We start from the raw sequence: 17,496 nt of genomic DNA on the forward strand, positions 1-17,496 counted from the left end.
AGAAGACATGATTACTTTGTTAGTGTGCTTGAAGTATTATTATTTTTATGTCAATATTAAACTTTTGTCTTGAATCTTATGGATCTGAATATTCTTGCCACAATAAAGAAGATTATATTGATGATTATGTTAGGTAGCATTCCACATCAAAAATTCTGTTTTTATCATTTACCTACTCGAGGATGAGCAGGAATTAAGCTTGGGGATGCTTGATACGTCTCCAACGTATCTATAATTTTTGATTGTTCCATGCTATTATATTATCAACCTTGGATGTTTTATATGCTATTTTATATGATTTTTGGGACTAACCTATTAACCTAGAGCCTAGTGCCAGTTTCCGTTTTTTCCTTGTTTTTGAGTATCGCAGAAAAGGAAAACCAAACGGAGTCCAATTGACCTGAAAATTGACGGAGCTTATTTTTGGAACAGAAGAAGCCCACGGAGCATCGAAGATGGACCAGAAGAGTCCCGGGCTGCCCACGAGGGTGGGGGCGCACCCACCCCCTGGGCGCGCCCCCTGCCTCGTGGACAGCCCAGAGACCCCCCTTCCTTGTTCCCGACTCCAACACCTCTTATATAACCCAAAACTTCTAGGAAGAAACCTAGATCGGGAGTTCCGCCGCCAGAATCCTCCGTAGCCACCGAAAACCAATCTAGACCCGTTTCGGCACCCTGTCCGAGGGGGGAATCCCTCTCAGGTGGCCATCTTCCTCATCCCGACACTCTCCATGACGAGGAGGGAGTAGTTCTCCCTCGGAGCTGAGGGTATGTACCAGTAGCTATGTGTTTGATCTCTCTCTCTCTCTCTTTCGTGTTCTTGAGTTGGCACGATCTTGATGTATCGCGAGCTTTGTTATTATAGTTGGATCTTATGATATTTCTCCCCCTCTACTCTTGTGATGAATTGAGCTTTCCCTTTGAAGTTATCTGATTGGATTGAGTCTTTAAGGATTTGAGAACACTTGATGTATGTCTTGCATGTGCTTATCTGTGGTGACAATGGGATATCACGTGATCCACTTGATGTATGTTTTGGTGATCAACTTGCGAGTTCCGTGACCTTGTGAACTTATGCATAGGGGTTGACACACGTTTTCGTCTTGACTCCCCGGTAGAAACTTTGGGGCACTCTTTGAAGTTCTTTGTGTTGGTTGAATAGATGAATCTGAGATTGTGTGATGCATATCGTATAATCATACCCACGGATACTTGAGGTGACATTGGAGTATCTAGGTGACATTAGGGTTTTTGTTGATTTGTGTCTTAAGGTGTTATTCTAGTATGAACTCTTGAATAGATCGATCGGAAAGAATAACTTTGAGGTGGTTTCGTACCCTACCATAATCTCTTCGTTTGTTCTCTGCTATTAGTGACTTTGGAGTGACTCTTTGTTGCATGTTGAGGGATAGTTATATGATCCAATTATGTTATTATTGTTGAGAGAACTCGCACTAGTGAAAGTATGAACCCTAGGCCTTGTTTCCAAGCATTGCAATACCGTTTTCGCTCACTTTTATCATTAGTTACCTTGCTGTTTTTATATTTTCAGATTACAAAAACCTATATCTACCATCCATATTGCACTTGTATCACCATCTCTTCGCCGAACTAGTGCACCTATACAATTTACCATTGTATTGGGTGTGTTGGGGACACAAAAAACTCTTTGTTATTTGGTTGCAGGGTTGTTTGAGAGAGACCATCTTCATCCTACGCCTCCCACGGATTGATAAACCTTAGGTCATCCACTTGACGGAAATTTGCTATTGTCCTACAAACCTCTGCACTTGGAGGCCCAACAACGTCTACAAGAAAAAGGTTGTGTAGTAGACATCATACCGTCAGGCCTAGGCTTCTTCTTGAATACCCATTTGCACCCTATAGGTTTGCACCCATAAGGACGATCAATTATCTCCCATATTTCATTTTCCAAGATGGAATCCATCTCACTACGAACCGCTTCCTTCCAGTAGTCAGCAGCCTCAGATGCATATGTCTCTGAAATAGAACTGGGAGTGTCATCTATGAGATACACAAGAAAATCATCACCAAAGGACTTTGCAGTCCTCCGTCTCTTGCTCCTAGTAGGAACTTCATTGTTCTCCTCCACAGAATTTTCAAAGTGTTCCATCGAAATGGTAGGTTCAGTCATTGTAACTAATTACTGATTTGATGTACTAGGCATCTCCTGATTTGATGAGGTAGCCATATCCTTCATGGGAAAGATATCTTCAAATAAAGTCGCATCATTAGACTCCATGATTGTACCGACATGCATGTCAGATACCTCAGATTTTACAACCAAGAATCTACAGCCAATGCTATGAAAAGCATATCCCAGGAAAACACAATCCACAGTTTTTGGTCCCAGCTTGCGCTTCTTTGGAATTGGCACATTGACTTTCGCCAAACAACCCCGGGTTCATAGATAAGAGAGCTTTAACCTTTTACTCTCTCATTCCTCGAATGTAATTATCTCTTTGTTCTTTGTGGGAACTCGGTTTAGGACATGACATGCAGTCAATATCGCCTCCCCCCACCATGGCTTGGAGAGACCCGATGTGTCTAACATGGCGTTAACCAAATCAGTTAGATTACGTTTCTTTCTTTCGGCTACCCCATTTGACTGAGGTGAATAGGGAGGCGTCCTCTCATGGATTATACCATGTTCCACACAAAAAGAATCAAATTCATTTGAGAAATACTCTCCACCACGATCGGACCTAAGCCTCTTGATCTTTCGATCAAGTTGGTTTTCCGCTTCAGCTTTATAGATCTTGAAATAGTTCAAAGCCTCGTCCTTAGATTTCAGAAGATACACATGGTATTATCTAGTGGAGTCATCAATTAACGTCATAAAATACTTCTTTCCACCTTTTGTCAACACACCATTCATTTCACAAAAATCTGAATGTATGAGCTCTAGTGGTGCAAGATTTCTTATTTCTGTAGTTGTATGAGACTTACGAGGTTGCTTAGCTTGCACACACACTTGACACTTAGATCCCTTGACAGTGATGAAACTAGGGGTTAAGTTCAAATTCGCTAGTCGCGACATGCAACCAAAGTTAACATGACAAAGACGTGAATGCCACACATTTGATTCACTATTGTTGCAAACATGATTACCAACTTTATTGCAAACATCTGATAAGGCTAAATGAAACAGGCCTCCTGACTCATAGCTTTTACCAAAAAAAGTTCCATACTTGGATATTACAAATTTATTCGACTCAAAGACAAGCTTGTAGCCATCTCTACACAGAAGAGATCTGCTAACAAGATTTTTATTGACGGAGGGGACATAATGCACGTTCTTCAGCCACGCGATTTTCCCCGAAGTAAACTTCAGACCGACCGTACCAACACCACGAATAGAAGCACTTGAACCGTTTCCCATTAGCACAGTTGAAGTCCCTACGGTCTGATAAGACGAAAACATGGAAATATCACCGCATGCATGCACATTAGCACCCGTGTCAATCAACCAATCAGGAGAATAACATACTGAAAGAATAGTGGGAAATATACCATACCCAGCAACCTTCATGTCAGTGTCACCAATGATAACATTAGCGGTCTTGCCGCCTTTCCCAAGATTAGGGCAACTAGGAGCACAATGGTTAGGATCTCCGCACACATGACAAACACCTTTCTTCGTGTCATTCTTCTTCTTCTTGAAGTTGGTGTGTTGTACAACCTTGTTCTTCCCATCACATGTTGCTTTACCATCAAACTTGCCCTTATTCTTGAACTTGTGGGACTGGAAATTTTTCTTCGGTACCAAATTGGTACTAGATCCTCCCTCAATACCTCGAGCACGTGTGTCTTTTGCTCTCGCCTTTTCTTCCACATCAAGAGTACCAATGAGATCCGGAATGGAAAACTCCTGTCTCTTGTGTTTCAGTAAGGTAGCAAAGTTCCTCCACGAAGATGGAAGCTTAGTGATGATGCCTCCGGCAACAAACTTGTCTGGTAGCATACAATTGACGTGCTCAAGTTCTCTAGCAAATGATTGTATCTCGTGAGCTTGCTCAACCACGGAATTATTCCATGATGTACAGCTCCGTGCCGGCATCCAAGACCACAAACTTGGTCTCGAGTGCGTCCCACATATCTTTTTCATTGTCAATTGACGCATAAGCATCAACTATGTTCTCACCAAGAACGCTTAAGAGAGCAGCCTTAAACAAGGTATTCATTTTCTGAAAAGCTTATTCCTGTTGAGCATCATACTCTCCTTCAGGTTTGCCAAGAGCATGCCAACTCATGGTTTGAAACCATAAGACTGCTCTTACACGCCACCTTTTATAGTGGATACCCTCAAACATAGGAGGTCTCATGGAAGTAGCAAAACCACTCGGGGTAAATTGCCTATAATAAGGTTTTTGGATTGTTGGAAATATGAGCAGTTTACCATATGATTTTATTAACAGAAATACTAGATAAAGCATGACTAATATAGCAGAGATCAAGCAAGGCATGCAATCTGACAGAGAGAGGGTAAATAGCATCTGCATATATATGAACTAGAACCAAACAAATCTAGAGCAGACACTAAAGCAAGAAACTGTGGCAGAACTTCAAACAGAGAAAGTATGAACACGTACGGTACAACAGGGGAAGCACTGGTCTTGGGGTCGGGGTCCTCGCCAGCCATGTCGTCGAAGAGGTTGTCGTTGTCGGGGAAGAAGTCGTCGTCGGGGAAGTAGTCGTCGGAGTCCGAGGCATCCGTGACGAAAAAGTCAGTAGTCGCGTAGCGCGCTCCCCAAAAACCTTATCACCCTTCTCCCGTACAAGACTCAAAGAGGTGGGTTCCGGAGGCCTACTGTCCCGACCTGCGGTGCATGCCGCAAGCCGGGATGGGGAAGATTGTAGCAGCAACGCAGTGCTCAGGAACTTGGTGGCGAGAGGAAGATGGTCTTCTCATGTGTCTCTCTAAAGAGGAATGACCTCTCTTATATAGGCACAGGAGAAAGAGGCGACGAGAGGTGAAGCAACAGATAGAGACGAAGCGAACAGGTGCGCCGTTCGGATTCAATCTCCACTACAGCAAAAACGTTTCAGCTCCCGTGTGACCGTCTGTATATCCGTCGTGCGTGGCAAAAATTTAAACATCGGCTCATTCCCGCAACCCGCGGCGCGTCGTGACGAGGCGGGTGGAGGAGAAGGAGCGCGCGTGAATGTCTCTCTTGTTCTCATGCTCATACATGTGGGGAAACATCCTCCCTTATAACGAGGTTCGACTCCCACCAAACTAGCAATGTGAGACTAAACTTTAGTTCCACCTCTTGCCTTGCATGAATGGGCTGCATGGGCCTTTAGGATTTATTAGGAATTTCTGAAACTGCTATTGGGCTGGCCCAAAATAGACAAAATTCCAGCATTTGCCAATGTGTGTTTATCAATGTCATATTTGTAATTCAAATGATCAAGTTCTTGTAGAAAAATAAGTGAGAGAGGACCCTACCGCCAGCAATCACGGCGGTAGGTTCTCACATTTACCGTCAGATGCCTGGCGGTAGGTTGTGAGAACTTACCACATGAAACACCCCATCTGTTGTGACAGACCGCTGCCACGCCTGGCACGCCCTACCGCTGCTAGGTGTGGCAGTAGAGTGTGAATACCTACCGCAAAATAGTCTCATTTTCTGTCATAGCAAGCTTGCGCTCACGCAAGCCTAGCACACCCTACCGCCACCCTGGCGACGGTAACTTTAGCTACCCTACCAGGATCTATTCCGGCGATAGTGCAGTTAGGACACGTCAGATCAGAAACGGTTGGTTGACGGGAACTGTCCTTAACCTACCGTCAGGGTCCCGGCGGTAGGAGAAGGGGCAGCTCTAAAAAAATCAAACCGAAGTCAGATCCTGTAAAACTATGTTAAAAAAGTCAAAACACGAAATTTTACCTCCGACTCCGAAATGTCCAGCGAGACGTACTTATACAGTACTAAGCGTTGGATCAACGCACTACTAACTGTCCCTGGCTCGGACACGGCTTGAAGCTCGACCGCAAGACGGCTTGCCATATCAGGTATCCACCATATAAGTCGAGCGTATCCAGGAGAAAGAGCGTATCACCCGATCGAGTCTGCAATCTGCACTAGCAATGGCGTCCCTCGCGTTGATGCCGAGCTGGTTGCGCCGCCGCGCGCACGTCCCGTCCCCGGAGGAAGCGCGCGAGATCGAGAGGAGAAAGAGAAAGGAAGAGTACGATCAGCTGATCGCTTCGCTGAGGCCGCGACCACGCACATGGCGGACTCGCCGGAGGGATCGCCGCGAAGCGCTGGCTAACGAGGCCGCGAAGCGGGAGTGGGTCGAGGAGCAGAAACGGCTGATCGCGGAGGCGAAGCAGCGATCAGGCGGCGTTCCACATCCCTGTTGGAACGATGACGCGCGAGACAGACACAGACGCAGGATGCGGGCGGCAGTGGAGGAACTATCGTCGGCTTTCGAGGCCAAGAAGAGCCAATGGATGGCCGCGCATAAGCGATCGGGGCTCGAGGAAGCTCGGCGGAGCAGCACCGCCGTGAAGGTTCACCCCCTCGCGTCCACGGAGGCGCCTTTGAAGCCCGTAACCGCCGCCGGGAAGAGCAGCGCGGCAGGGGACAGCGAGTCCGGCCGCCGGGTGGAGATGCACGAGGCGAAGGCCATCGAGCAGAAGCACCTGTGGGGAGGCCGCCGCCGCAGCGAGGAGTACTATGCCATGCGCCGGGAGGTACTGAGGAGAGACCGTGCCGCCCTCGACGAGATTACAGAGCCGCAATCTGCATGCGCGACGAGGAAGAAGGAAGAAGATCGTATCTGTCCGTTCTGTTCTCGGCTTCTCGCTGACAGGAGATAGATAGAACGAACGACCATGTTCGGTTCGCAGCTTTGTCCTGCGGTTGTAATCAGAGGTTTCGTGTACCAAGGGAATCAATTCTTCTTAGTTCATCATATCCTACTAAACTTTTGTCCATGGTAATCTTTAGCTTTGTCTTGGATATTTTCACCCTTGTCCTCGATCGTCCGCATGGATATTTTCACAAAACAACTTTTTTCTAGGCCAATAACAAAAAATATAGAATCAACTAAGGATTCAGTGGAAATGAACAGATCAACATACGAGATCGCAAGTGCAGTTGCTGGGCATGTATATGTACTCCCTCCGTAAAGAAATATAAGAGCAATATAAAAGCGTTGACATCACTAATGTCAAGAAACAAGACACCAGCAGTACTTTCGACAAATAAACACACAGCAAACAAGCCGCTGTCATGCGGCACATCGTATGGTAAGTCCAAATTTACACTAACGGGGAACCTCTCCCAGGCGCAGAAATGCAGAACTCACATTAGACACACAAATCATACGTGCACAAGGTTAACATTGACCTCTGCAGCCTCTAATTCAGCAGCCTCATAAAATTCACAGAATTTTCAATTCTTCAGTCATGCCAAACCCTTGCATATACATACGGCGCGAAGTAAACATACCCTAGCAACAGCAACACATCTTAGTGGTCGGGTAACTGCTTTGTTCCTGCTTACTGCTACCAAAATATCAGCGCAGCCGAATTCTTTATCCAGAGTTCTTGCTAGTACTATATCGGCTATGAGACAACATTCCTTCTGGTCACATGCCATAGAAAAATTCTCGATTCTTAAAGAAAACAACTAATCAGAGTTTGATCTGATGCTACAGTGAAACAACTAATCATATGAAACTCCTCATTAGTCACTACTGGCATCTTAACTGCTTGCGCATATTACTTGATCACAGTTGATGTTAGAACACAATGGTGCACTCGATCAAAGGAGGCATGCTGAAGAACTTGCTGCACATGACCACTATCATTTCGACCATTGCCTTTGCTCGGTATCAGCACTAACAAAGTAGACATCCAATTCATCACATAGTTGGACTACACAATCTCTTGGCCCTCCATGTCCTTCCTGGTGAGTGCCGATACTTCCAAATGGGCATTCAATTACCAAGCATGCCCTCATAACAAATGAACATGCCATTGGGGTAGCATAGAAAGGAATGACTCTGGAGCAGCTCTTCATCTTATCATTGCCCTCAAAACAAGACAAGTCTAAGAAGACATGTTGGACGGACTGACCAGCAACCATGCGGAGCCATATTCTATCATGACTAGAGGTATTGCACAGAGACATGTCAAAGGTCACGCCCACGGGTAATCCATAAGCGTATGATAACGGATTTTCAGAATCTGTATCCCGGACTTGCAGCACAGCAGTTGTAGCATTAAGCATTTCAAAATCTCTTGCTGGTTTTAGATCAAAGATATCAAGAAAGGTGCAAATGTTGACAATAGGAGTGCCGTCGATAAAGTTACCATCAAACACTTTCTTAACTTCTTTGCTGAAGTCGGAAAGCTCATAGGATCCATCGGCACACAGACCATCAATGTGATTAATTATCCAATGCAACTTATCTAGCACTAATTTTGAACATGTTCCAAACTCAGACAGTCTACATAAAATAGCTAACAAAGCAAACTCCAAGACTTGAACCTCCAGTTCTCTATGCAATCCAGCATAACAACATTTCATCCTTCTCACAGATGTATCCAACTTCTCAAGCAAAATATCAAGTGATGTGGGGCCAAAAGCATGAGAATCATCCAACTGAATGAACCACCATATTTCAACAATGAGCTGTACTGCATCAAGATAGTCGCATACAAAGCTCAAGACCGCACTAGTTGATCCAGAAGAATTTACAGCTAAGATATTGACTTCTTCTTTGCATGTTCTATAATAAAGACAATCAAAAGAAGTTGAAGTAATCACAAACAATAGCATGAAAGATTGGTTGCATGGGAAAGAACGGAATATAATAAGTCATACCTCAGAGTACTTTGAACTTTTCCTATACTGCACGGCTTTATCACAGCCCAGGCTCCTTTAACTGTTTCTAATATGAGCCTTGTCGATTGCATTATCACAACTTCATCTAAGTACTTGGTTGTTTTTCCAGTCGTTTCTACCTGTGCATGAGTTCCTCCCGCAGTTTCAACACTGAAACATTCATAATCTCCACCTTCTACAGACACTAACTTCTTTTCCCAAAACTGCATTCCAGCTTGATGATACAAGTAGGATAAGAGTGAATCCTGTTCATCTTCGGCTAGTGCACACGAGATCATCCCAAATAGGGGAATTGCATGTGATAATATAACTGCGGGTATATCCAGTTTTTTGTCTTTATCATCATAAGCAGCCAAGACAGAAACCATTAACAATGCTTTGATTCTAGGTTTATCCAAGATCAGCTCTCCATCAGATGCCATATTGATCTATGTCATAGATAATACAGCATCAAGGGATATAACAAAACTTCATAAGAAATCCAAAAGAAATGTTACTATAAATGTAGCAAATGAAGATATTACTCTACCTACGCATAAAAACAAGTCCGAAGTCCTTGTATGTTAAGAATAACAAAAGGCTAAAGTGAGAAAATATGGTTGGTCAGTGGAATTAATATTCAAATTCTTTTCACCAAATTGTTTGCTTATGCTCATTCCTCAAACAGTTGGGCCTAAGGAGGATAAGCAGGAACTTAAATAAAGCTGATTTTAATATGTTAAAAGTTATTTGCAAACCAAGTGTGTGTGCATGGCATGCTGCTAGGTGTTCTTTTTTGCTATTGGATCTAAAGAGAAGTGAGACTGTACCTCACATACTGAACACACCATCTCAGGTCATAATACCCCTAAAGAGAAAGGAAATTACGTGTGCCAGAAATTATTCAATGATAATGCAGTTGAGAAAGACACATCATGTTAATCTGCAAACTGCTGTCGGCATTTCTTTGAATCAGTAAGATCCCTAAACTAGTAGTGTTGTGATGCATCCTCTGTTCATCTGATTTGGCTCGCACTTCACATTGATTTGGGGCAGTTTGAGCACAGAATAATGTAGGCATGTTCCTCACTGACAACCCTGCCTATTGTTTTAATATATTGTAGGCAATGTGATATCTAGACAGACAAACCATTATGATGTGCAAAAGGTGTATGAGGCTATGAGCAAGCAGCGGTGTGTTTCTCCTTACAAGTAGGCTCTGCTTTAGGCTTTTATTGCATAATAGATATGGTTTTGTGATCTATGGTCTTAATTACAAAAGCATGCTAGCATATGGAAGAATGGATAGTCTATTTGTTGCTCTTACTGATTTGGCTACAAAGAGGAGATCATCTGGAGTGTATCTATCTGCTGTGGACTCAGACACTATCATTATCACCCTACTAACAGATTACCATTTATAGATGATGCTCTATTGGTGATTTTGACTTTTCAAAGGAGTTTCCCTACAAACTCAGTGATTACGTGGCATACATATGCAACTTCTGTTCTGATAGAACTATTTCTCATTTTTCTGTGAATCTACTAGGTACACATCTTGGTTGAACTTCATGGAATTTTGCAAAATTTGCTTACTGAGTTAGATTGCCCATATCAAGCAAGTTACAGTAATTTATTTGATTTTTTTTTACCAATGCTCCATTCTTATAGTATACTAAGATATCCATAGATACTCTTTTCACACACCTTGTGTTCGGTTTATGATATTTGTACTCCACAGAGAAATCTGCATGTCCACGCTTGATATCACCCCCCACCCTGCTGTGACGCTGAGCCACCGATCACGTGGAAGAAGTCAAGAAGAAGGGAGTGAAAGGAGAGACTGGGAGGGGTAGGTTAGAAATGCAAGCCACTTTGATACTTAGATGAAAACATGATGGATTGTTCGCAGACTAATAATTAGCCATCAAAATGGATGTTTCGTTTTGATGCAAACAATGGTTAACATTTGTTTCTTCGTAGAAAGTTTCCTGCAGATTGCAATGCCATTGGTGCCTCTGAAGCTAAATAAATGTACATGAATTGATTTCCATGCTAATGTGAAAATGAGGCATAATCTGCTTACTTTAATGTAGCATGTAGGTCAAAAACAACGTGACTCCTTGATTGGAAGATGTGTCTGTCCAAACTAGTTCCATTACGAAGTTATCATAACTTCATTAATACCTACAATTAAAATGTTATCATTATACTTGCGTCTATAAATACATATGGTTTGGTCGTTATTATTTAAATCTTAAAAGTTCTTGGTTCATATCCTGCTTGTTTATAGATACGTGACTCTGTATAGAAGTTGTGTCTATATAACATATATGTCTCCCTATGAAATTTGACCATGTGTTTGAATGGACAAGATCTGGTCTACTAAGATAGTATAAGATGGAACAGAAAGAATCTAATTAACAAAGATGAAAATAATTCCATATCTTCTGCAGTTACTGCAGCCCAATCTTCAAGGGATTATTTTTCCAATGTTTGACTATATTGACATATCATTATCTTCTAATATTTTAATTCGAAAATATTGGTTTCTCTCTCTCGATCAGTAGCTGGATGTAGTGTGCAACCTATGTAATAGGTATGCTATGTGCAGCCTTTGTGATAGACTTGGCTATTCATGTTCCTACAACTATTACTTTTTCTCATCCAATTGGTAGAGATACAGAAGACCTATAAAATGAGTTGCCATCATGGCTTATACTTAGTACGTGACCATATCCTCGCGAATTTTTGTTTCTTGGCCTTGATGTAAAACTGTAAAAAGTGGCGGCCCAGCCCATGCCCGGTGCAGCTAAAGAGATATTTGGAAAAAGACGACAACCCAAATAAAGAAGATACAATGTTGGAGAAATGGAACACTCTGGTGCACTCTTGAGGAAGGTTTTAAGGGAAGTCGAACAAGAGGAACTATGCTGCTCGCTGCAACAGTATCAAATATCAACCTTCTGAATGATGGAAGACAATGTCTCTTTGACAGCAAGGGGGCCTTTGAGGGGAGGAAGCCTAAGGCTTTGATCTGATGTATTCTACTATTCTCGGAATTTTTGTAGTTGTTTCCATGCTAAACTGTAAGCACCTCTCGTTGTAGAACTCAAGTCTCAGCTCCAATGAAATTTTATCATCTAACGAAAGGAATCTCAGCTCGTGCGATGCCTGCTATACTGTCTACTATGATCTCTATTTTACAAAATAAATGAGCTACCAGGACCGTTCAAACAATCTGCTAACAGTGATCACATGGCAACGCGACCACAAATAATCTGACAGAGTGCGTCAAGCCATGCCTTGGGTATTCTCAAAATCCAAATTTTGGAAAAAACACGTACCATATTGTGGTCTCAAACTGTGGTTTCAGTCTTACTACCTCCGTACAGGTTTATTGGTCCCCTTTGTAATTTGTGTCAAAGTTTGATCAAAGATTTCATTTAACTAATAAAAATGTTAATGCATGTCAACAAAAATTATATCATTGGATTCGTATTTGAACATAGTTTTCAATGATATAATTTTTTGTGACATGCATGAATATTTTGTTAGTTTAATCTATGGTCAAAATTTGGCACAAAATACAATGGGGACCAATAAACCAGGAGGGAGGTGGTACATTGATAGCAGAAAGTCAAAAAATGGGAATACATTCTCAAATGAGGGAGTATACTTCTTTCCCTCACGAAACCTAGAAAAACAAATGGTAAGAACTTATGATAAACTATGTGTAGTCTTCTAAATGTTGTAGACAAGTGTTAGATATCAGCAAACAACTGTAATGACATTATATATTTTCCGGTCTATAAAAACCTGCAGTAACTCAAATTTGTACTCGCCAAACAATGTTATAGATTTTTCTCCTTTTTGTTTTATTGACTTGCACTTTGTTGACTGTTGCCATCTCAGCTGGAGGGGTAACGTTTCACGCACCAGCCGGTTCACCCAAAAGTCCGAACTAATTGAGAAGGTTGGGCGAACCAGGTATACTTCAACAGGAGGTACCATCTTTTGTCACAGGTTTGGGCATCATCGAGTGGCCGATCCCATGCACTATCAAGCAACCAAACTTTGATGTTCACATCAGTGCAAAGCCCACATAATCAGGTGTATCTTATAGGATAGGTATTACACAGGGCTTCAAACATTTGACTCATGAGGAGAATGTATATTAATATGATCTTCTAAAAATATATATAAATTAAATATGCTCTTTGCCTTCCAGATTCAGTTGTCCTAAATCAAACTGTAAATATGCAACACATCCTTAAAGTTACTTGGCTAAAAAAGAAATCTACAGTTGGGGTTGAGTAGACTTCATCGTTACAAATTACTTAGCAGCCTGCAAATATAGATGCATTCATTGTTATTATTTAAGGTTGATGGATTGGAATATTCTCAAACTCCATACAACTGACAGAAAATAAGAACATGGGTACACCCTACCGAATTGAGATAGTACCTCCTTTCTAGTATATACCGAACTTGAAAGAACTGCGCAAACAGAAAGAATCAGTGCAGCAGCAATACTGAAAGTGAAAACATACATTTATATAGAACATTAGCATGTAGATAAAATTGGAAGAGCAATGGAGAAACACCTCTTTGGCTAAATGTTTGGCTATATTGGCTGAAAAGCTCCCATGATTCTTGCCAATGGAAAACAGAACGCCATATATATCTTGATCCTGCATATAATAAATATGGTCGCAACATAGAAGAAAAGAGTCAGTTACCACAAAATTGAAGTCATAGGCTCAAAGCCTCAAATAATTATAGAGTAAGCAATATTCTATACACTGAATGAAACTCAAATTAACATTTAGCAGGATAATTGAGGCTTTGTGTTACATTGACTACACGAATCAGAATTGCAAGGGGGGGGGGGGGGGGGGGGGGGGGGGGGGGGGTAATTGTGAGACATGGTGATTGTTCTGCACTAACATACCTCTGGATTTTTCTCCAGACCTGCAATGAGACCATCAAGTGCAGATTTAAACATTTGAAGTTTAGGCAGATTCACTGACCCTAGGATCTTGCGTGCTGCATTTTGAACTACGACATTGGGATCCATCAATATGCCAAGGAACTGCAAAAGCAACAGGAGGCATAAGATTACCAAATTTAGCATCTAGCACAGTTAACTAAAAATAAAGAACCAATTCATACATCTAGCTTACACGAGATACATTATATTGATAATTAGTACCATGTGCATGTGCTTCTCCTGCATGCTCAAACATCCATATGTTGCCATATCAAACAGCGTCTGCAAAGTTTGCAGTCTAACTGCTTCTGTATCATCATTCATCATGTCCATCAACAAGTCCAAGGCCTTCTGTGCATATTGGTTTGAAAGCTTTGCAAGAGCTCCCCGCGTTTTACATGCAACTGTTCGGACCTGTAGGGAGAACATATAGAACAATAAACAAAAGACACGGGACGTTAAGGGGAATTATGTGGTATAAGAGAATGACCTGACCTGATAAAATTCATCTTCAACCCCATGTGCAAATATGCCAGCAGCACAGGGGGATGATAATTTAGGTGGTAATTTTTTCCCTTTGATGCTAGAGGCACTCCCAGTGTCAGTTTTTATGATCTTCTTAGACAGTGACTGAAGCAAAACACCTTCAGATACTCTCTGCATTTTGGCAAGTGCGTTGAATGCTTCAATTCTTACTTCTGTACACATGTCCCTAGCCATGGAGCTAAGCTGAATAGAGAAGTCCAGAGGGCAAACAAAGCAGTTATCATTACAGTGGTCAGTGGAGTAAAACTTGCTTACAAATATTAAATGCACAAGCATGATTAGATGCATCTTTCTTTTTGCGTGCATCACAAACTGCATGTTTCAGTAGTAAATCTCATTTGCCATGAGTACTTTCACCTTGTCAAAAGGATTTCTGGTGATAAGAACAGAAAGGTAAATTGCCGAAAATACAGGTCTTTTCAAGTAAAAAACAAGAACATCGCTCCCAGTATCAGTTATGGGCATGTCGTATAACTATTCATTCCAAACTTTAGTAGCCTGGAATTGACATATAGAAACAGAAGTATTAGGCTAAATAAAAATGCCGGTATCACATTAACATTAGGCCCACACTCAGCTAGTTGATCCTACCGTTCATGAACACCAAATCCAGCGCGAAATGCAAACCATACCTGTAGGAAAACCCGGTCCATTTGGTCACCATCACCACCCAACTCCTTTCTCATGGCAAACTTTTCCGCACAAAGGCCAACCTATCCACCGAAGACAGGAGATCTCCTCAATTCCTCATATGTAACTCTCAAAAGCATACAGTAGCACAAAAGAAAACATAAGTACCCATAAATGACAAAATCTCACCAATCGCACAGCGGCCAACCTGATACCCTCGTCCTCGTCCCTCAGCAATTTCTCCGCGCAAGCGTAGCAACACTCCACAACCCCGCCGCCGGCATTCACCTTCTCGAGGACCGCAGCGAGGCCGCTGAGCGCCTCCGCCCGTGCCAACGGGTAGAGTCCGCTGGCCATCGAGACTAGTGCTCGGATCTCCATCTCAGGGTCAGCGCCTGAGCTACTGGATGCGTGCGGCCCCATAAACCGAGCCCGCTTGGCGACGGATGGGCCGGGTTCAGAAGCGGCGAGGCCCTCGTCCATGAGATTCACGGCCTCATAAGCTTGGAAAGAATTTTGCAAAACCCATATAAGTATATTTCTTGCAAACTAAAACTAATAATCTCTAGCAAATTAAAATTAGAACTGCATGCTGGTCGCATATTACTGTATGATTAAATTTTCAGGTCTTTGTAACTGTTATTCTGATATCAGCACAGACCTGAAAAGAAGTATCAATTTCCATATAGCTGAGAATTTAAAAATTAAATAGCAACAATGCAGCTGTATGGATTGAACTCCTCCTCGAAGTATATATGCATTTAGATTTAGTTACACATGTTCATTCCAGCTAACTTTTATCCAGATTGCTTAGGACATTGTCATCCAAACAGTTGATGGAAAGAATTTAGCGCAATACTACAAAACACAGGAGCTAGCATAGAGTTTTGTAAGGGGCATATCTATGTTTTCTTCTCAATGGTAGTGGCCGCCTAACTTACTTTACAAAATGGACAAGGATAATGGAAGGATGGCCTTGTGCCCTTTATTCATGGAATGGTACTAATCAATACTCATCTACTGCATAAGTTTCTTCATGGTTTTTTAGACTATAATCCTGACATTTTTTTGCCTCCCTAAATCCTAATCCTGTAGGGCAGTGGCGGAGCTAGCATTTGACATCAGGGTGGTCCGACCCCTCAATTTTTTTTACAAGAAATATGACATGTGGGTGTTCTAATAGTTACCAATATCACATAGAAATAGATCAATATGGTCTTATAAACACACTAAAATTCTCAATTAAGTTTAAGTTTTGCATAAAGAAGCATACATAGTACATACTATATGGACCATAGTACATACCTTGAGAAGCTCGAAAAGACTATGTTTCTCGCCTACGCTTTTGCATTGCCATGAAAGTAGCAACTATATGGTCACATTCGACATAGACACTGTTGGTTCTTGAGTTTGCTCTTCAATCACAACCAAAAATACACACAAGTTCTCTGGCTTGCTCTTCGGCCACATCTTACATATCCATTGCCTTCTTCTTCTTCCCTATCTTCATAGCTTCTCTCTTAGAAAGAGAAACAATGTCTCCGGCCCTCTTCATTCTTCAAAAATTCTGCAATAAAATTTAGTTTCTATCAATAAAGCAAATTGAGGCAGAAATGATGTGCAAAATTATGTATGTGTTCATCAATTCATGATAGCATAGTGCAAAAAAGCAAACCCTAAGTCAAAAATAGGGGGATTCGGTACCTTAAATTGATTTGCACACTTGTTGCGATGCTGCCGCCGGATGGCCGGAGACTGGCTGGTGAGCGGCACCGACGGCGAGGGGCATCGGCTTTGCAGGGAGGGCAGAGGGGGCGGAGGCAGGGGCGGGCGGGCGGCAGGGCCAGGCGGCCGCGGCTCGGGACAAGGGCAGGGCAGCGGCGCGGGGGAGCGGTGGAGCCGAGGGGCAGGGGTGCCGGGCGGGAAGGGGAGGCGGCCTGGGCTCGGGCCGGCGACCGGCGAGGCCGTGAGGAACGGCGGCGCCGCGGAGGTGAGGGCGTCGGTCGTCGGGACGAGGGCGTCCTCTGGCTCGATGTGGAAGGTCGTGGCCTCGTGGGCTGTGGCTGAACGAGGGCTGGTCGCAGCGGGAGAGGTAAGTATTATTGGGCCATCTTTTTTTTTGGCCCAGTTAAATATCCATAGGTATATAGGCTGCTCCAAAATCCCCGGGTGGACCGCGGCCCACCCTGGCCACCCTGTAGCTCCGCCCCAGCTGTAGGGCATTGCTGTCTGCTACATGGTCTAAATGAGCACAAGCCTTGTGATTGCTGAGATCAACCGTAGAATCAAAAGAATATAAGATCACAAGTTCGTCGGTGTATTGGCAGAGGACCTACCAGCGGTGGTGGAACTGGACTGCCGCGGCGCGGGCGGTGGTGCCCCTTGTGCCTTCTCCATGCGAGAACGGCCGACAGCGTGCTGCAGGTAGGCCGCGGAGGGGTGGACCGGGAGGGGGCGAGCAGA

At 43.0% G+C, this 17,496-nt stretch overlaps 1 protein-coding gene across 9 annotated transcripts; it reads right to left on the reverse strand.

The window, feature by feature from the left end:
• Positions 1-7,502: 7,502 nt before the first annotated feature.
• LOC125552089 (protein SIEL-like) lies at positions 7,503-17,114 on the reverse strand. 9 transcript variants are annotated; one of them, XM_048715557.1, is made up of 11 exons: positions 16,738-17,114; positions 16,339-16,600; positions 15,223-15,536; positions 15,036-15,116; positions 14,353-14,586; positions 14,080-14,271; positions 13,819-13,959; positions 13,472-13,558; positions 13,317-13,364; positions 8,865-9,313; positions 7,503-8,769 (listed from the first exon to the last, which is right to left on the reverse strand). In XM_048715557.1, the coding sequence occupies exons 3-11, from the start codon at positions 15,514-15,516 to the stop codon at positions 7,842-7,844; spliced, it is 2,454 nt and encodes an 817-aa protein (XP_048571514.1). In that variant the 5' UTR covers positions 15,517-15,536; positions 16,339-16,600; positions 16,738-17,114; the 3' UTR covers positions 7,503-7,841. The 9 variants fall into 9 exon arrangements, 7 of the variants coding, with proteins under 7 accessions (XP_048571514.1, XP_048571515.1, XP_048571516.1 ...); XR_007303374.1 differs by lacking the exon at positions 7,503-8,769 and adding an exon at positions 10,951-11,051 and having other exon boundaries at positions 9,061-10,654; XR_007303375.1 differs by lacking the exon at positions 7,503-8,769 and adding an exon at positions 10,951-11,051 and having other exon boundaries at positions 9,175-9,313.
• Positions 17,115-17,496: the final 382 nt, after the last annotated feature.

The sequence above is a fragment of the Triticum urartu genome, chromosome 4, assembly GCF_003073215.2.
Source record: "Triticum urartu cultivar G1812 chromosome 4, Tu2.1, whole genome shotgun sequence".
NCBI classification, from domain to species: Eukaryota; Viridiplantae; Streptophyta; class Magnoliopsida; order Poales; family Poaceae; genus Triticum; species Triticum urartu.